The sequence below is a fragment of the Corythoichthys intestinalis genome, chromosome 2 (assembly GCF_030265065.1).
Source record: "Corythoichthys intestinalis isolate RoL2023-P3 chromosome 2, ASM3026506v1, whole genome shotgun sequence".
Classification (NCBI taxonomy): Eukaryota; Metazoa; Chordata; class Actinopteri; order Syngnathiformes; family Syngnathidae; genus Corythoichthys; species Corythoichthys intestinalis.
In genome coordinates, this window is record NC_080396.1 from 46,593,390 (window position 1) to 46,614,154 (window position 20,765).

The window sequence follows — 20,765 nt, forward strand, 5'->3', positions numbered from 1 at the left end:
TTAGAAGTTTTTAGTTTTTTAAGTTGAATGTATGATCACTGTTGTATTGCAACTGCTCTGTATAATTCAATGGCACCTAGATGATGTAAATAAATTTATAAAGGAAACCTTACCTTAATAAATGTGTTTTTTTTTTTGCTAAGCTCAAGCAGACATTTCCTAAATCATGTATTTATTTAAAAATGTATTTACTTTATTAACCTAAACCACTAATTGTTCTTAGGGCCACAAAGAGCTCCAGATTTTCACCATCTGAACATTGTTGTGTTCTGTGTGCACATCATCATAAAAATTATTGTTTTAAGTCACCAGGCATCTTGCATTAAGAAAGCAGTGTCTACCGAGTATTCATCTTAAGAAGTCCACTGTCACAATATGTATATGTTTTCTGAGTCACACCTTTAGACAAAAGCGTGTCCACCCCAAGTGCAAATTCCTGAGGAACAAACTCATGTTTGTTGTTGTTGTATTTTGCAGTGCAGTGAAGAGAGTGAAGACATCTCCACAGTCAAGACCAAGCACTCTTTACACAAGCACATGGCGCAACACGCTTCACGGAGTCCAGAGTCAGCTGCCTATTTGCTACTCCAAAAGAAGGCACATTCCTTTGAGGACAATGAAATTTAAATTCTGACAGGGAAGTACAAAAGAGGTGCAAAATATGTAATTTATCATTTATGTCAAACCAGAAAACAACATTAAGTAGCCCTAAATCACTGTTTTGCAGCCAAGCAAGTGAACAAGCACTTGGTATAAGGGACAGTTTTCCCACCATCCATAACAGTGTTTTGTCAAAATTTGCTCCCTTATAAAATTTTACTCCCAAAGCTTTTGTGGCAGTAAAAAAGCCCTCTTTTACATTCAGCTGGACTCTTAATGTTATCCAAAGGTGCTAAATAAATTAGTTACATCATAAACATACATGTGCAACACGAAAATAGCGCAAATTAGTGCTTAAAGACACGGCGAAGTCATTAACAGTGAGAGAGCGTGGTGCAGTTGTTGTGTGCAGCTAACATGGTAGGATGTGTCTGAGGAGAACTTTTCTACATGTCCTTCCATGATCAAACTTAAGTAAATATTCCTTTATTTAAAGAAAGTTTGTAGTGTTTAATTTGAAATTGGTGCATTTGCGGCCATTTTTAATGTTATGCGCGTGCGCAGAACCGCAAAGTTGCAATTTTGGTGACATTTCAGCCTCTGTCTTTTAAAGCCACACACATTGACAGACACACACACTTTAGTGACAAACCTGACACTAGCAACCCCAAGTGGACAAAAATAAAACATTCACCTCAAACGCAAATTCAAAATTGGCATTAATTTTCATCAATTTTGGAGCCATTACTTGAATGGGGTGATCGATATCTATAGGAGTTTAAAAAAGGTTAGTGATAACGTGGACAGGGTCATAAGGCTAGAGCAAGAAGTGGCCTGAAACACAGCATGACTAAATCGTCGTGATATTTTACAAAGGTTGCCGCAAAAGTCACACTTTTTTTTTTACTTTCGTCTCCAGAATCATTAAGACTGATGTGAGGCCATCATCATTTGTCATCTCGGGCTTTGCAGTACGTGTAATCATCCTATTCTTATAACAGGAAAATTGAAAGCATTGAATGAGCGCCTAAAGCCCCTCCCAGTTGAAATGGATTGGACGTCTATTTCCGTCAATAGCAGAGTTAAGCCATATGTGGTCACAAGAGGTTTTTCAAGCAATACAATAAATAAATAAATGCATAGAATTTCCAGAGCAAAACACACACTGGCCACACTTATAGTTGTATGAAAAGGTATCTGAACCTTTTGGAATTTCTTACATTTCTGCATAAAATCACCATCAAATGTGATCTGATCTTTGTCAAAATCACACAGATGAAAAAACAGTGTCTACTTTAACTAAAAACACCCAAACATTTATAGGTTTTCATATTATATGAGGATAGCATGCAAACAATGACAGAAGGAGGAAAGATAAGTATGTGAACTATCACATTTAATAATTTGTCTTTGGTGGTCGGCCACTCCTTGGGAAAGAAGCAACAGTGCCAAACTCTCTTCATTTGTAGACAACTTCTCTGACTGTCGATTGATGAACATCCAGACTTTTAGAGATGGTTTTGTATCCTTTCCCAGCTTTATACAAATCAACAATCCTTGATCGCAGGTCTTCAGACTGCTCTTTTGACCGAGCCATGATGCACATTAAACAATGCTTCTCATCAAGACAATTCTTACCAGCTGTGTATTTTATACTGAGCAGGGCAGCTTTAAAACACTCAACAGTGATTGGGCACACACCTGGCTTAAATTGTTTGGTAAAAATTGGTTTCAATTGCTCTTTAATTCTCCTTAGGCAGAGGGTTCACTTACTTATTCCCCCCCCTTCTGTTATTGTTTGCATGCTATCCTCATTAAAATATGAAAACCTATAAATGTCTGAGTGGTTTTAGTTAAAGCAGACACTGCTTTTACATCTGTGTGATTTTGACAAAGATCAGATCACATTCGATGGTGATTTTATGCAGAAATGTGAGAAATTCCAAAAGGTTTAGATACTTTTTCATACCACTGTAAGTGGGGCCAGTGTGTGTTTTGCTCTGGGAATTCTATGTATTTACCACTGTATTTGAATGTATGTCTTTATACTTCTTTTTTCGATTTCTTACTTTTTGTTTTAATTCATTACAATTTATAATTTAAAAAAATAATTTTGTTGTATTTTGAATTATATTTTTGTTTTATTTCTATTGGCTTTTTAAATTTATTTATTATTATTATTATTTTTTTAATTTGCATTCTTTTTTACTATTATCTATTGCTATTTAGCGACACATTTTCCCTCCAAAATGAATCAGTCAATTCGTTCATTCATTTTTAAAAAAAAATTATTTATACACTTTTGTATTGCTCAGTGCAAAATATGTACGGGCAACACTAATATCACAATTGTTTTTTTGTTTTTTTTTTATGGGGGCTTAAAATATTGTCCCTGAGCCACAAGCTGTAAATCCCCATCCTATATGAATGTAATTAAAAAAAAAAAAAAAAAAAAAAGAATTAAAAAAACCACAATTCATGCATGAAAGGATTTGTTTGTAACAAAATTTTGGTTTCAGGTTGCTGAGAGGTAAAGGTCAATCATTTTCAAGGTCATCCTTACTGCACGGTTTATTGATGCTGAGTTCAAGTGCAGCCCAAAGGCTTTTCATGGGTTTGAGTGAACGCGTGCTCTAGGAGTTCATTAGCGGTGGTTATAGCACACCTTACACAGTCTATCCCTACACTAGATTCTCAGGTCAAGAACAAAAGCAAATTTGAGACACATGCAGACATATAGATAGCAGAAATTGTACTCCACGTTAAAACAATATGATGGCCGTAAAGCTTCTCAAACTGGTGACAACTGAACTGTGGTATTAATTGAAACAATATCAACGCTACTGGGCGCACACATGCCTGCACTCACTCCGCCCTCCCACCCACCACCACACATGCCACCCACCCTTAGCCACACACCACACTAAACACCCCAGCGACCCCCACCACCCCGTGCACCCCCTGTGCAGGGGCACACTATGTGACAGAGGCGGATGGCCCTGGCCACGCGGGACGCAGCCGCTGTGCTTGGCCTTGGTGGGACTGGTTGTTCCACGCGCGCCTTCTTCACACTGGACTTGACTCATTCCTTCTTTTGTTTCATTTAAACTCTCCCTTGCTCTCTCAGCCAGTCTCTCTCCCTTTCTCTCTGTCTGTGGCCCCCCACCCCACTCCCCCATCCCCACTGCTCATCACCCCTACTCCACAAGTGGTTGCCTCCTACCCACCTGTGGGAGAAGAAGGATTGGAGAGGACTTCCTTGGGCAGATGTGCTCGGAGGAGAGTGGGAAGAAGGTGGGTGCAAAGTGATGCTCTTGTTGAAAGTGGGAGGGAAGAGGGTCACCTCCCATGTTGTCTCACTTCTAATCATCATGGTGATGGAAAGCAGGGATTTGGGGTTACTTTGCACAATGCTATCTTCTACGCTAGTCAAATAATTGCCGACTAATATCGATGTGTGTCAGATACCGAAGCTTTAATGATCATCGCAGTCTGGCTTTTCTTCCCCTCAAAATGCATAGATTGCCCCAAAAAATTATCTGTTTTGCTACTCAGGTCAAATGAAGTAAATTTTGAAATATAATCGTAAAACTGATTTGTGCAATTTGTTCACCACACAAGTATTACATTTGAATAATAGTTATACCAAAGGTGCAGATAACAGGCATTTATGTAAGTACGAATTGCAAAACTGCTAAATTCTCTATTTGTATCATTTTTTTTTCTGCTTAAAGCACGCGACTAAGCTTCGTTTACAGTTTTGTTATGTGTTTCTAATAACAGAATTTAAAATACTTAACCAATAAGTATTGTATTTTGTACCCTGTACAAGATACAATACATATTGTACACAGAGAATAAATCTTTTAAGGCCATTTGGCACACATCTGTATGCTAGCACGGGGAGTGAGACACCTTCTGCAACTAAGATCTATGTCATGTTTACATCCATCTATTAATATGCATGTCATCTCATGTGCATTGACTCCATGTGATTGAATGTTCAACCAAATGTTTAAATGGGAGGTCAGCTGATTATCATTAAACTTCTGTGTGTGTACATTATTTATTTATCTATTTATTTTGAGGGGGGGGCAGTCGGACAAGAGTTAACCATTTAACTGTTTGAGCACAAAGACCTATGTGCCATCAATAGTGCACGGCGCCGCTGGGACAATGTCCATCTGGCAGCTTCTCTATTATGCGTCAGGGTGGGTGGCATTTCATCACGTGAAAAGATCATGTACATGTCTGTATGCAAATCAATTACTGTCGTATAGCTGGAAAATTTTTACTTAAAGAGGCTTTGAATAAAAAAGCCATCCATACACACTGATACAATTGCATCATTTGGATTTTTTTTAACCTGTGATGCCTTTAAGGCCAAGTTTTTATCTTTTTTCATATTTATAACATGAATATGACGCTTAGTTTAACCGTTCATCCCTGCATCATGTGATCGAATTCTCAAATGTAAAAATACATTCGATTCTAAAACTTTGCCGAAGCCAAAAACTGACGTGTACATTTCAATGCTCGTTCATATTTTGACATCAACATTCATACATTATTCTTCAGGAATCCAAGACTTACACTTAATCATTTTCATCCAGTCTCGCTCAGAAACAATTGGCGAAAACTTACTGAATAAACCAAATACATTGTGGGCAGCTTGGTCAACCTATGAAAATTAGGTGGATTAGACATACTGTAGTAGAGTATTCTACTGTAAGTGTGCGTGCGTGCGCGTTTGTGAATATCAGTTGATCCCAGGCAAACATTTGCCCTCCTCAGCATTCCTGGGATGTGATGAGTCCAGCATTCAACAGGGACAACCTGTTATCCACTCATTCACTTCCCACAGATGGCCAGCCATTGTCCAGCGGCCAGCCGGCCCTGTGGCACACACACGCGTACGCACACGCACAAATTCTTGCAACTGTTAACATGAACACGTCTGGTGTATAAAGTTAACACGGTATTGTTAATGTAAACTTGGTGTTTTCTCCAAATAAGCATACCGTACTTGGCTTAAATGGAAAGAACATCACTGATCATTAAACCTGACTTCGGGATATTTTGCATTTAGTTGGTATGCAAATAAACTAATTTTCAATGTTTTTCCCCTTACAGATTTCCCTTTTCTAGTGTTTTCTAGTAGATGGATTTGTCACTACCACCGCCACCATATCGAAGTAAGTTCTGATACCTGATACTTATTCGACTGCTTCCAAACAAAGTGAATGTGAACACATCTGACCCGGTTGATCTCAATGCGAGGCAGTAGATTTGGAGCGAAATTCCATGATTGGACCAGGATGGAAGGCATTCATTAAGGAATTGAGGAAAATTCCAATTTTGATTACACATCTTGATTTAAACATTTTACATTGTTAATCCTTAACCCTTTCAGGGACAGCGGTCGCTACAGCAGAAAACTATTCTAAAGTTGACAGTTAAGACCTTTAAACCTACAGAGAAAGTGATGATATTTGGTCATTTAAAAAAATTAATTAATTAATTAATTAATTTAAAAAAAAAAAAAAAAAAAAAAACTTTTTGGGGGGACACTTAAGACCATGAATCTTTTATAGGACAAGTGACTTTTAATTTAAATGTCATTAAAAAAATAAAAAATAAAAAAATATATATATATATATATGTATATATATATATATATATATATATATATATAGCATTTATTATTTTATTGTTTTATTAATCATTATTGTATTTTTAATATAGGTCTTATAATTATAAATACATGTTTACATTTATACAATGTTAATAAAAACTAAATTGATCAAATTAAAATGAATAGAAACAGAAATGCACACCGATTACAGCCCAACGTAACACTCTAAAATTGTTGTTTTTTGTTTGTTTGTTTTTAATAGTGGTTAGCTCATTGCATGCCATTAGCAGCGATTAGCCTCCAATTTATTTTAAGCCGAGGGCTGGCTGTGTGTGTCCATATTTCAGTGTGATTAGTTCAAAAGTTGGCCTGTAAGAGTTAAATAAATAAATAAATAAATAACTATGATCATCCGTGCATGAATGGTTTAAATTGTAAGGAACCATTTTAAATACTTTGCTATTCCAAATAAGAACTTTTTCAAAATCCAGTTTGATAGATGTAGTAATTGTTATTATCATAAATTGTCTTTTCTCTGTGGCTTGACTTTTTATATTTTTAAGTTGCCAAGTACAAATTGCATGAGCTCCCCTTCACAAAAAGTTATTTAAGGAGTAATTGCATAAAAATCTTTTTAAAAAGTAATGTAATTGTGTGATTAATATTATTAGAAGTAACTGTAAGATGAGGCAATTTGAACAATAACACTGTGCTTGAATAAAGAAAACTATTTAAACTGAAAGAACGACTCAATTGAAATGATTTGCAAAAAGACGAAATGCAAATAATTCTTTGATTTCATTCAAATTCTGTCTAATTCAGTTAAATGTTCCGTTAATTTGTTTTAGTGTGGTGTTTTTCACAGGAGTTGAACCAACTGTTCGACCTCACTAATCTGCAGTCATTGCTGTAGCTTCAGGTCAATGAACCACCAATCATGTGTTTTGGCAACAACACGGTATCCTGGCGAAAACCGACGTGTGGGGGAGTCGTGTGGCAAGCTACACATCGATGTTCTAAAGCGAAACATTTTATTTGTGATGAGTTGCGGTCACGTGCAAAATATGCAAAAGTTTGCTAGACGATGAGCAACCTGAATTCACCAAATGCCCGACGTAGTCCTCTGTGAAAACACAAACAATACTGTGTCTGCTTACAAGATGAAACATTGACCAAGCAGTGGTCAATAAATTCTTTATCATAAAATAAAATTTCAACAGAGAAATCCTTCATCTAGGATTTTTCTTCGGTCACCCTTCCCTCCAGCGGATGCATCCTTGCAATCATCTTCTCGTTACACCGACCTGGTATGGTTAAATGGTTAAGTTAAAAAGTACCATTTACCTCCAATGTGTTAAATCAAGGTATCTTGGTTGGCTGTCGCTGGACATTCTTTATCCTGCAAAGTTTGTTTCAGTAGTGTAAATATATCTATCTATCTATCTATCTATCTATCTATCTATCTATCTATCTATCTATCTATCTATCTATCTATCTATCTATCTATCTATCTATCTATCTATCTATCTATCTATCTATCTATCTATCTATCTATCTATCTATCTATCTATCTATCTATCTATCTATCTATCTATCTATCTATCTATCTATCTATCTATCAGGGCTGTCAAACGATTAAAATTTTTAATCGAGTTAATTACAGCTTAAAAATTAATTAATCGTAATTAATCGCAATTAATCGCAATTCAAACCATCTATAAAATATGCCATATTTTTCTGTAAATTATTGTTGGAATGGAAAGATAAGACAAGATGGATATATACATTCAACATACGGTACACAAGGACTGTATTTGTTTATTATAACAATAAATCAACAAGATGGCATTAACATTATTAACATTCTGTTAAAGTGATCCATGGATAGAAAGACTTGTAGTTCTTAAAAGATGAATATTAGTACAAGTTATAGAAATGTTATATTAAAACGCCTCTTAATGTTTTCGTTTTAATAAAATTTGTAAAATTTTCAATCAAAAAATAAACTAGTAGCCCTATTCTGTCCTCAATGTGTGTGAGTACACAAATTGAACATAAGTTCCAAAAAGAACTCAGACGGTGTGGCAAAGTTGCATGGGCTTTACTGAAGTCATATCTTTTTGACAGGAGCACGTTTCTTGTATTTTTGTAAAACTGAAAATAACAAGGCAATGTGTCAATAACTTGCATAAATCACGAAATAACATAAAATGTACACACACGTGTCCATTTGAGCAGTAGCACTAGCCAATTAGCTCACAAGCATCTAACAATGTAACTGCATTTCACCATATATGTGAACAAATTCAAATACACACCATCAATAACTATCTAATGCTCATGAATATAAACAAAGGAGGAATATAACTCACAAGCGATGCATGTATTAGACACAAACAGTGTGATGGGGCTATGAGAACTGCCACTGAATACTGGATGCGGACGTTAGCTGATCTGAATAGCACTGTCTATTAGTGTGAGTTCGCGTCGACATATAATCACGTCAGAAAAGCGCGCCGAAACCCAAATAATCAGCTGCACTGAATCGCCAGCAGAGGGCGACATTACGCCACATCACATATGCAAGTCACACCCAAGCGCCAGCAGAGGGCGGAAAAACTCCATAAAACACAATTAACAAGTTGGCCTTTCACTGTACTGACATTTAAATCTGTCTGAGCGGGCCTAGTGCGTTAATTGCGTCAAATAATTTAACGTGATTAATTTAAAAAATTAATTAACGCCCGTTAACGCGATAATTTTGACAGCCCTAATATATATATACACATACAGTGGGGCAAATAAGTATTTAGTCAACCACTAACTGTGCACGTTCTCACACTTGAAAATATTAGAGAGGCCTGTAGTTGTCAACATGGGTAAGCCTCAACCATGAGAGACAGAATGTGGAAAAAAATCCCAGAAAATCACATTGTTTGATTTTTAAAGAATTTATTTGCAAATCATGTTGGAAAATAAGTATTTGGTCAATACAAAAACTTCATCTCAACACTTTGTTATGTACCCTTTGTTGGCAATGACGGAGGCCAAACGTTTTCTGTAACTCTTCACAAGCTTTTCACACACTGTTGCTGGTATTTTGGCCCATTCCTCCATGCAGATCTCCTCTAGAGCAGTGATGTTTTGGGGCTGTCGTTGGGCAACACGGACTTTCAACTCCCTCCACAGATTTTCTATGGGGTTGAGATCTGGAGACTGGGTAGGCCACTCCAGGACCTTGAAATGCTTCTTACGAAGCCACTCTTTTGTTGCCCTGGCTGTGTGTTTGGGATCATTGTCATGCTGAAAGACCCAGCCAGGTCCCATCTTCAATGCACTTGCTGATGGAAGGAGATTTTCACTCATAATCTCTTGATATATGGCCCCATTCATTCTTTCCTTTACACAGATCAGTCGTCCTGGTCCCTTCGCAGAAAAGCAGCCCAAAGCATGATCTTTCCACCCCCATGCTTCACAGTGGGTATGGTGTTCTTCGGATGCAATTCAGTATTCTTTCTCCTCCAAACACGAAAACCTGTGTTTCTACAAAAAAGTTCTGTTTTGGTTTCATCTGACCATAACACATTCTCCCAGTCTTCTTCTGGATCATCCAAATGCTCTAAAGCAAACCGCAGACGGGCCTGGACGTGTACTGGCTACAGCAGGGGGACACGTCTGGCAGTGCAGGATTTGAGTCCCTGGCGGCGCATTGTGTTACTGATAGTAGCCTTTGTTACTGTGGTCCCAGCTCTCTGTAGGTCATTCACTCAGTCCCCCGTGTGGTTCTGGGATTTTTGTTCACTGTTCTTGTTATCATTTTGACGCCACGGGGTGAGATCTTGCATTGAGCCCCAGATCGAGGGAGATTATCAGTGGTCTTGTATGTTTTCCATTTTCTAATAATTGCTTCCACAGTTGATTTCTTTACACCAAGCGTTTTACCTATTGCAGATTCAGTCTTCCAGCCTGGTGCAGGTCTACAATTTTGTCTCTGGTGTCCTTCGACAGCTCTTTGGTCTTGGCCATAGTGGAGTTTGTAGTGTGACTGACTGAAGTTTTAGACAGGTGTCTTTTATACCGATAATGAGTTAAAACAGGTGCCATTAATACAGGTAACGAGTGGAGCCTCGTTAGACCTCGTTAGCCTTCGTTAGAAGTTAGACCTCTTTGACAGCCAAAAATCTTGCTTGTTTGTAGGTGACCAAATACTTATTTTCCACTCTAATTTGGAAATAAATTCTTTAAAAATCAAACAGCGCGATTTTCTGTTTTTTTTCCACATTCTGTCTCTCATGGTTGAGGTTTACCCATGTTGACAATTACAGGCCTCTCTAATCTTTTCAAGTAGGAGAACTTGCACAATTGGTGGTTGACTAAATACTTATTTGCCCCACTGTATATATATATATATATATATATATATATATATATATATATATATATATATATATATATATATTTTTTTTTTTTTTTTTTTTTTTTTTATTTTTTTTTAAGTGTACATTTAATAGAAGAAAGCCCGCCCGTCTCATCAGACCATAGGACATAGTTCCAGTAATCCATGTGCTTTGTTTACATGTCTTCAGCAAACTTTTTGTTTGCGGGCTTTATTGTCTACCGTCTTCAGAAGAGGCTTCCTCCTGGGGTGACAGCCATGCACACCAATTTGATGTAGAGTGCGGCATATGGTCTGAGCACTAACAGGCTGACCCCCCACCTCTTCAATCTCTGCAGCAATGCTGACAGCACTCCTGTAACGAGTCACATGACATTTTGGAGGGAAAATGACAAGCAGTGCTCAATTTGGACATTTAGGGATGTACGTAGTTCCCATGTGCTGTACTCACTTTGTTGCCAGGGGTTTAGATATTAATGGCTATATTTTGAGTTATTTTTAGGGGAAAATAAATTAACTCTGTTATATAAGCTGCACACAGACTACTTTTCATTGTGTCAAAGTGTCATTTTGTCAGTTTTTTCCCATGAAAAGATATACTTAAATATCTGCAGAAACACGACGGGTGTACTCACTTTTGTGATACACTGTATCTGTATGTATGTATGTATGTATGTATGTATGTATGTATGTATGTATGTATATATATGTACAGTATATATGGCAGAAAACACGGACAAGACTGAAAAAGCAGTTTCTGCTCTTGCACTCCTCTTTAAAAGAAACTGCTGTATTTTAAGCCAAAAGAACTGTTGTGTTTGATAAAACAATATATCTATATGCTGCCATAGCAGATTCGCTCATTAAGCCCCCGAACTTTTGCTCATTTGTCCATTTTACCCTGGAAACCCCGGTTTACAGACGTTGCACAACCGCTTTTGTTTCAACCCAGCCATAAAACGAAGGTAATTAATTATATTTATTATTCAAAATGTCTGTCATTTTTAGCTTTGAATCATTAATTGATGTCTAATATTTCGTTAAAAAAAAAAAAACGACTTTAAAAAATTATTCTCTCGCATATTTTAAATTTTTAATCAAATTACGTCACAATGAAAAAAATTGTGTCTGTAAAAAAGTCACAGATATCTACCTCATAACTATCGCTTAATTCTATTTAATTGTTACTGTCGCATTTTCTCTGATATTATAGATGATAAATAATGGATAAAAAACAAAGAATGATGGGAAAAAAATGTTTAAAAGGGTAAATATATGGAAAAGAATATCTCGACCACTCCTTGATGTCTGCGATTTCTGCATCGCGATCCTTGTTATGTTACCATGTTTCACCCATAAAATCCCCCAAAAATCCTGCTGTGGCCATTCACAGCTGTGTCTTGGCACTGATACATGCTACATGGAGTTTTTGGATCGAAACAAGGTAATTACGTGATAATATCTCGTTAAAGTCATGGCATCTGTAATTCTGCTCTCACGTGCTCTCACCTCCACATAGGGTTTTGTTGTTTAAATTTTTTATTTTTTTTATTTAAGTGCCCTCCAATTCAAAATTTTTCTTCCCCCAGAAAATTGAGATTTGAAGCTTTCCAATGATGTATCACACATGCATATGAGACAATTTTGACTTTGGCCAAATTGGGGGTCTCAGAGCGGAACTTCAAGTCACCTGAGTGTTTTCCGCCATATATATTATATATATATATATATATATATATATATATATATATATATATATATATATATATATATATATATATATATATATATATATATATATATATATATATATATATATATATATATATATATATATATATATATATATATATATCAAATCCATTTCATCAGGGAAGGCTGGCAGTGAGTGATCAGGTTTCACTGCCACTGATCCAAATCAATCCAGTTTGACTGTAGTGCTGGCAGTGATGGATCTAACACCTTAATATGAATGCATTTTGAAAACCTGCGCTATCTTTTTTCTTTTATTTTTAATACCTGATTCTGATCCTGTTTAACAAATGAAAGTGGAAGGATTTCTAGCTGGCCCTTGCATTCTTTGTTTTTTTCTGAAAGCATCTGTCAGAGAAAAAAATTTAGACACCCCTGCATTAGGTTGAGACATGTTGAAGTTGTGTTAAACTTGCGCATAATATCGCTGAAAAAACATCTGAAAAAAATGACATCATCGATTAATCCAAGTCGACCTATTATCACGAGTCTTTTAATCACTAGTACCCTTACCGAAACACATGTCTCTCCAGGTTAAAAAGCGAGTCAAGTATGGGTGACTGGAGCTTTCTGGGGCGGCTGCTGGAGAACGCTCAGGAACACTCCACTGTCATAGGAAAGGTGACTGATCGATGGCTTAAGCCGATTCTGTGTTCTCTTACATAATGTCGCTCTGTTGACCACCATATTTAGCACTTTGTATGACACGTTCAAAGGTGTCCCTCTTCAGCTTCTTCTGTGTTCCTCAAACCTTGTGGTCGTTCCCCCGCAAGGTTTGGCTGACCGTCCTCTTCATCTTCCGCATCTTGGTGCTGGGCGCAGCCGCTGAAGAAGTGTGGGGTGATGAGCAATCCGACTTTACTTGCAACACGCAGCAGCCCGGCTGCGAGAATGTTTGCTACGACGAGGCCTTTCCCATCTCCCACATGCGCTTCTGGGTGCTGCAGATCATCTTTGTGTCCACGCCAACCCTTATCTACCTGGGGCACGTGCTGCACATTGTCCGCATGGAGGAGAAGAGGAGGGAGCGGGAAGATGAGAACAGGAAGATGGGAAGGCACCTGGAGGATCATGACCCCCTCTACCACAATGGTGACGGAGGGGGCGGTTGGAAGAAAGAGAAGCCACCCATTCGCGATGAGCATGGCAAAATCCGCATTCGCGGGGCATTACTGAGGACCTACATCTTCAACATCATTTTTAAGACCCTGTTTGAGGTCGGCTTCATCCTGGGACAGTACTTCCTCTATGGCTTCCACTTGAAACCGCTCTACAAATGCCACCGCTGGCCCTGTCCCAATACAGTGGACTGCTTTATATCCAGGTTAGTTTTTTAATAATCTTTACTTGTGTACAAACTGCCTGCCTTTTATCTTTGATTCCTCAATAGACATGTGCCGATTACCGTTTTCAAGGTATATCATGGTATGAAAAGGTCAAGGTTTCAAAACCGCAAAACTTTTCCGTCATGCTGTCCCTAAGGTATTAGCTATTTTTTATGTGCCAAAAATGCATGGAGAAATCCCTCGCTTGCAGCTGTAAGGCTCAACCCTCCCCCTACCGGTTGTTGCTCAGTGTCAGTGAGTCAGCTGTGCTACCCGATGGCTGGAGGAGGTGAAACTCCTAAACTTTTTCCTCCATCGAAGAAAATGAAATCACTGGTGTGGGAATACTTCAGAGTGTGTGTATAATGTAAACATTATATGAGTCATACACACATGCTTTTTATGGAAAATAATTCAGTTATTTTTGTTCTGATTGTAATAATGTTGAGCTGTGGCTGTGGGTTGAGGCTCCCCCAAAGGACTGCATTTATTATAATTTTATTGAGAATATATATATATATTTTTTGTAATTTATTTTTACTTAACATTATACATATGTTGGAATTTGCTAATATGTTTTGAAAAATAAAAATCATGTTCAATGGAAAAAAAAAAAAAACTATTTAAAAAAAAAAAAGATATCTCAAAGTAGCAAATTTTAGAGCTATAATAGTAATACCGTGAAACCGTGATATCTTGGCGTAAAGTTATCATGCCGTCAGAATATTATACCGGCACATGCCAATTCCTCAGCCTACATAAATTTTGAATCGTAATTCTTATTTAGCAAATAATTAATAAAATCAGGTTTTAAGTTGGCATGCATATTGCAGGCAAATCCAAAACCATAACCTTTCTTGATAAAAAGAAATAAAAACAGCATGTTTGTTGAGTCACTAACATTGCATCTTCAAAGAGAGCAGGCCATTTCTGACTATTTAGATTGGGCAATAATAATAATAATAGAGTGGCATACTTGATACTTGTCACTAACTCCAAACAATCACATTGGACTTATGCATTCTAATACAATAGAAAAAACTAAAAGGATACCCACAGAGAGAGATAACTAAAAATAAAATAATATCTTATATTTTCCATGTCATGCGCAATAGTCAAATGATAAATATTGTCACTTATGTGCGTGACCGTCCATGCGGGGACTCCCACGGTGGCTGAACTCATATGAAAGACATTACCCAAGAACAACAATAAAAATGCCACCCAGATGGCTCAAAACTTGATGTGAACTATTCAAACACGGCAACGAAAATTGAACTGTACAAACAATAGCGATGTCATTCCCTTTGCACAAAAGTTATTGACAGCAAAGCTTTCATTAATTTACATATTCTGTATACAAAATTAACTTGTAAATAGTGATGCTAACGCTCTAGGTGGCTGTTTTTATGTCAGTGTCCTTTTCCCTTTTCTCTCCAGCTTGTTGCACACTTTCTACTACTACTACTACTACTGCAAGAAATGCTTTGTTTATACCAGGGGTCATGAATTAAAAATCCTCTGGGTCTGAAATTAAAAAATTACAACAATCTCGGGTCCGGAAATATTTTTAATGCTTCTTTTTTTCCCAAAAATACAAACGTATCTTTACGTGGCCATGCTGATAATTACAACATTGAAAAAGGTAAATAAAATATAAGAAATAGATTTATAGTAAGTAATAAATAATATTTAATAATAATTAATTAGTAATAAGTAATAAAGCGATCATATTGAGCCCTTAATTCCGCTATTTTTTTAGAACAGATGGCAGAGTTCATAGGGAAACTTTGCGAAAAAGCTGCGTGCTTCGTTTTATAGTGCCTTTTCAAATGGCTGCTTTTTACAAGCGCTTCCGTTGTTCGGCCATTCCTTACTACGCGGCGAAACGTCTACACAACGCTCAGCGCGCTTGCTTAAGCATCCGCACGCATGCGCACATCGGTTAGAAGCGGCGAGTACTCACTATTTCTCTTTTTATTTAGTTTTTTTAGAACCTTTTCATTGCCTGAAAAATACTTTTTGCGTGTATTACCCTCTCATACTTTTAACCATTGTGGTTTTTTGTGTTAGCTTTGAAGCAGTTGACCACATTGGTCACGTAGCGTATTTAAACCGTCCTTATTTGGTCTAACTGCATTTAAGTATTTTCTTAAGGCATTTAGCAGTACGTTCTGCCTGTATGCATCCAAACAAAACAAGTTTAGCGCGCCCGGTAGTACTTTGGGTGTCAAATTCGACTAATGTAGACGTTTCGCCGATGTAGCAGATTTTGGCAGAACACTGTCTCTGAACACAGCTGTCTTGTGCTGCTGCCAGGTAAAATGAACAAAAATGTGTTGGTCTACTCCTCCTTAAACACTGTTTTCTGCATCAATCTTGCGTAGTTTTGAGCACGCCATTTGCCGTACCTTTTCGCCTCTTCCTCCAACTTCATTCGGCTCAGTTTTTGGCTGTCACTCCGCGGAGTCTGGAAAGCGAGTGTGAGACATGCTGTTCTAAAAATAACTTTCAAATGCTTCACTCCCATTGGCTGGCTCACGCGCATCACTTCCGCTCTGCAAACCCGCAGGAAAAAATGATTTTTGTTGTTGCAACGTGTTTTAGTCCGGACAGCTTGAGATCCAGCCCAGACGGCTAGGGGGTCCGGAACCGGACCGCGGTCCGCGGTTCCGTGACCTCTGGTTTATACTATACGGATACATTTTCAGCTTGAAATTTGATGTACCTATACCTATAAGATTTCCATCTTTCACTCTTATAATTGATGTGACAAGTCATCCCTATATTTTTATCATTTACTTACATTTAATCCAAAGCGATGCAACGCTGACACTGAAAAACCTGTTTGATGAGTGTGTAAGGTTGTAGTAGTAAACACTTGGATTCAGGTGCCGAATATCCATGACAGTGAAACTAACAATTACCTGGGGCACTCTAATCTGCTACAGAACACTGCCAGTCTGCACAGCCAAATCTACAAATCTAAGGCTTGATGAAGCTGAATGAGTTTTGACAGTTTTTAACTATCCTCTTAAATGGTTCTTCATGTGTTTCCGCAGGCCAACTGAAAAAACGATATTCATCATCTTTATGCTGGCTGTGGCTTGTGTCTCTCTGGTCCTTAATCTGCTGGAGATTTACCACCTGGGCTGGAAAAAAGTGAAGCAGAGCGTCACCAATGAATTTGTCGCTGACAATGAATCGTTGCTGCTGGGTGGAGTACGAGCTGGGGACGCCAAGACGCTTCCCGAGGAGGTCAGTCCACCAGCACTCGACTGTTTGCCCACGTACGCCAGTGTGAGTGTGGTCGGGGGCAGCACAGCTGAAGGGGGCGGCGACAGTCCTGCGGAGGTGATTTCTTTAAGTCCCGATATGGCAACTGGTTCTGTGAAGATGGACCGTACGTTGTTCCACCCGGATGACCTCCTGTTACAGTCGCTGCCTGCTTCCTTTTATGGCGGAGTCCACAGACCGCTACCAGAAGAGAAGCAGAACTGGAGCAACATGGCATTGGAGCTGCAGGATCCAAATGGAAAAAACTCCCCCGGCTCTTACCCTCCTCCCTCACCAAGGATCTCCTCGTCCTCCTCCCATGTGGAGGAGACAATTATACCCCCTCCTCCAGAATCACAACACTCCACTTTTCCCACACTCCCCTGCCATGCTCGCCTCTACCTCCTCTCACTGGAGGAGGCTTTGGCAAATGAAGGGAAAGCGATGCAGAGTGATGACTTCACTGTCGTTACCAAAGCAGAGATGCATCAGCCCCCCGACATGCATAAGCCAAGACGGGTGAGCGAGAGCAGCAGTTCCAGGGCCAGGCCTGACGATTTGGCGGTGTAACCAAGGCAACGTGAATAGTGGATACAACTAGAAAAGGTGCCCATCAGCCATCAGCAGCAACATAGACTTGACTCCAGCAAGTCTGGACATGACCTCAAATATTTACTAAAAAATGACACTCCTGAGGGAGCAGACTTTCGCCAAGGCCAATTGATTCTACTATGAGTCGGCATCAAAGTGTATAGTCTAAAATTTACCTATTCACAATCTATTTTGGGTCAGAAACTATCTTTTATTGTCGCACGACTTTGACACTCTCTTGTGGCAGCTTGGTGCCAGGGAACTATCTTGATGTAAATTGAGGAGCTTCCTTCTGAAAAAAAGAGGGAAAATAAATCTGCACCTTTGTCCAGATCTGCAATAATACTTATGTTTCGCTTTTGGCCCACACATCACCCCTCCACAAGGTCCTGTTAAAATCAGTAGAATATCTTTTGTGCTCTTCTACAAACTAGAAATTCAACAATGACAACATAACCTCCTTGGCAGGGGTGAATCATAGTGTGTATTTTCTGCTGGATTGAATGTTTAAGGTTCCCATTGGCACAAACATGCATCAACATTTGGTTCACTGATTTTGTAAAATTATGTTATGAATAGCCCCAAAAGTCTTGTGGAGCCTACCGCTGAAGTAGAATAATTAATGTTAGCTTTCATCTAGCGGTGTTGCCGGGGAGGCGAGGTTTAGATAATTAAAGGAGACTAAAGTTCATGTCACAAAGTTGAGGTTTTTTTTGCAATACGAACTCGTTGCAGGGTGCTACTTCTCTGACAAAATGCTTCCTCCTGCTGGCTGAAGCACTACAATCGCAAGATAGGTGATTGAGCTCTAAATTGGGTTACATAATTGTGCTTCAAAGCCTTGGTATTAACATACGTAAAACAAGCTAAATGGGTACACATGTACCAAATTTGAGAATTTTCGCATGATTTTCTCAAAAAGACTATCCTGTGATGCAGGGCGTGTTGAGTGATTTTCACCCCCCAATCTGCTTGCAAAACAGTCACGGCACAATTGTCATAAATGACTCCAAATTATAAAATTTTGAGATTTCAAACTTTGATTCTAAGTTAACTGAGTACGGCCGAGCCATGGACTAAGTGATTGTTTGTATAACGTGTCTACCGAATCATTATCCACATTAATAATACAAAGAGAGATGAGTTTAAATCAAAATCTTTAGTCACTACTGTAGATTCAAAAATACATATGTGTTCACCACTTCAGCTGATTATCCATAGAAAATAATAAAATGCTTCTCTTTTCAGACATGCAGATTTGACAAACACTTCAACAGAGAAAAATCATGATGCTGATGATTGGACTAATTTGTAACTTTGGGAGCTTAAAGGAAGCAGTATGGCGTCTTCGTATTTGTCTTTTGTGTCTTTGCTGGGAGAGACACTAAGACAGATTTGCACTTTTGTTTTGGTTTTTTTGTTATTGATATGATGGATCTCGACTGTCCACATGGGCGTGTTGGATTTGTTTAAATTTGTTTAATTTGTTTCAGTGTTAACACAAACACATCTCTGCTGTTACATCAGGGTCAATTATAAATATGTATACACTATAAATAAGTAGAGGCTATTATAGATCACTCAATGTGTGATGCAGTTTTACAATTTTTTTTCTCAAAGCATTCTGGTTCAGTTTGGACTTTTTCCAATATTTCACTGTAAGAGGAAGTTGGCAATAAACATCTCCAAAGGTCACACTGTAGTTCATAAAAGCCAATGCTCAACATTGAACACTGTTTTGGTTGGAGGACATTTTGTACATCTTCTTTCTGATGCTTGTGTTTGCAGTGTGTTACAGAACTGTTGACGAGTTTCATTTTCTAGACTAGCTGTAGATTATTATTGTGACTTTTAGGTTTCGCGGGAGGGGTGACGGTGGATGCGTATGACCTTTTTTTTTTTTTTTTAAATCCCTTGTGGATTGTTATTTTTTTGTCCCTCACAAATTCCTGCCTGTCTCAAACAGTTTCACTTGCAACCCTGTACAATGAGATGAGCTATCCAGCGTACTCATTATGAAGTAGATCACCATGGTTGAGGGTGGCATAAAGTTATCACCCTTAACAGTGAATGAAACCACAAGATTCTGTTCTTACAGCACTTTGAAAATGACAATTCCACCAAAAAAAGACTGTTTGTCTCTAAACTGGGCTCATTTTACTAAATGTTAGCGAGCTGTTTTCTAACCTTTAATAAAGGATTGCACATTGACTTTGTAGCCCGCTATAATTAGGGTATGATGATGCTAATACAAACACAATGAATTGTCTTAGAAGAATTTAGAAAATAGGTTTGCAACGATGAAGAAATTCATCTAAAGTGACTGTTCTTAGCTTGTTATATGTGTATGGATCTTGAGACTTCCAGCTTAAACACGTGCCTGAGGGACTTTCATGGCAAACATTGTTAGTAGGGGCAAACCCTGCTTTTAATCCACACTGTGTGTGTTGTGTGTGTTTAGGTGTGTATGTGTAGCGTGTGAACGAGAGGAAGTCTTTATAGAAGTTTTTGTTGAAGAGACTGTTGATGTAAATGTTCATTTACCTCAGATGTGGAAAGAAAAAAGTTTTACTCAATAAACTTATTTTGTACCGTTGCTCACCTGCTTCATTTGTCGTCGGTTTACATTATGCGTGGATCAAACGTTTTGGTGCGAGTCTGTCTGTATGTGTGTGTGAAGCCGTGCTGAGGCCAGCACTCTCTTTATTGTTTGTGAAAGTCACAGGGATTTTAATTGAACAAAAAGTGTGGAGGGAGTGAAAAGACCTTGAATGCTTGCTAACGCCAGCATGACCTCTGGACTCTTGTAGGCTGCTGTGATACTGAATGTTGAGTTCATTCTTTGACATTTTTGTGAAAAATCAACTGTTGATCTGTATAAAACCGTTTTATTTAACATCTTATTTTCACCATTTTAAAACAAACCCTTCAGCAATACGCATACACATTTCGGATAGTGTTGTGACTTGTTGAAAATTTTCCTGGCTAACTAACACGTGTGTAAGTATGTAAGTATGTATTTATTTGCGCAGAAAACCCAGTCTCTGACGGTGAGAATATGCATGGTTCACAAAAGCATGGATTCAAAGTCTCAGTCTCAGAACTACCCATAAGTTTCGGGCTATAAACCTCTACTTTTTTCCTTCATTTTGAATCCTGAGTCTTATAGTCCAATGCGGCTTATTTGTTG

At 38.1% G+C, this 20,765-nt stretch overlaps 1 protein-coding gene across 1 annotated transcript; it reads left to right on the top strand.

Annotated features, from left to right (window-relative positions):
• Positions 1 to 5,731: 5,731 nt before the first annotated feature.
• On the top strand, positions 5,732 to 20,160 carry LOC130905346 (gap junction alpha-3 protein-like). The gene is made up of 4 exons (XM_057818651.1): positions 5,732 to 5,795; positions 12,917 to 13,004; positions 13,157 to 13,707; positions 16,771 to 20,160. Exons 2-4 carry the CDS (start codon positions 12,936 to 12,938, stop codon positions 17,552 to 17,554), a joined length of 1,404 nt encoding a protein of 467 aa, XP_057674634.1. The 5' UTR covers positions 5,732 to 5,795; positions 12,917 to 12,935; the 3' UTR covers positions 17,555 to 20,160.
• The last annotated feature ends 605 nt before the right edge of the window (positions 20,161 to 20,765 follow it).

What these genes read in the sequence shown, in the direction of transcription:
- LOC130905346 (XM_057818651.1), top strand. Translation starts at nt 12,936, where the DNA reads ATGGGTGACTGGAGCTTTCTGGGGCGGCTGCTGGAGAACGCTCAGGAA. An exon ending in ACTCCACTGTCATAGGAAAG is followed by an intron (nt 13,005 to 13,156) that starts GTGACTGATCGA and finishes TTCCCCCGCAAG; the next exon opens with GTTTGGCTGACCGTCCTCTT. An exon ending in GTGGACTGCTTTATATCCAG is followed by an intron (nt 13,708 to 16,770) that starts GTTAGTTTTTTA and finishes GTGTTTCCGCAG; the next exon opens with GCCAACTGAAAAAACGATAT.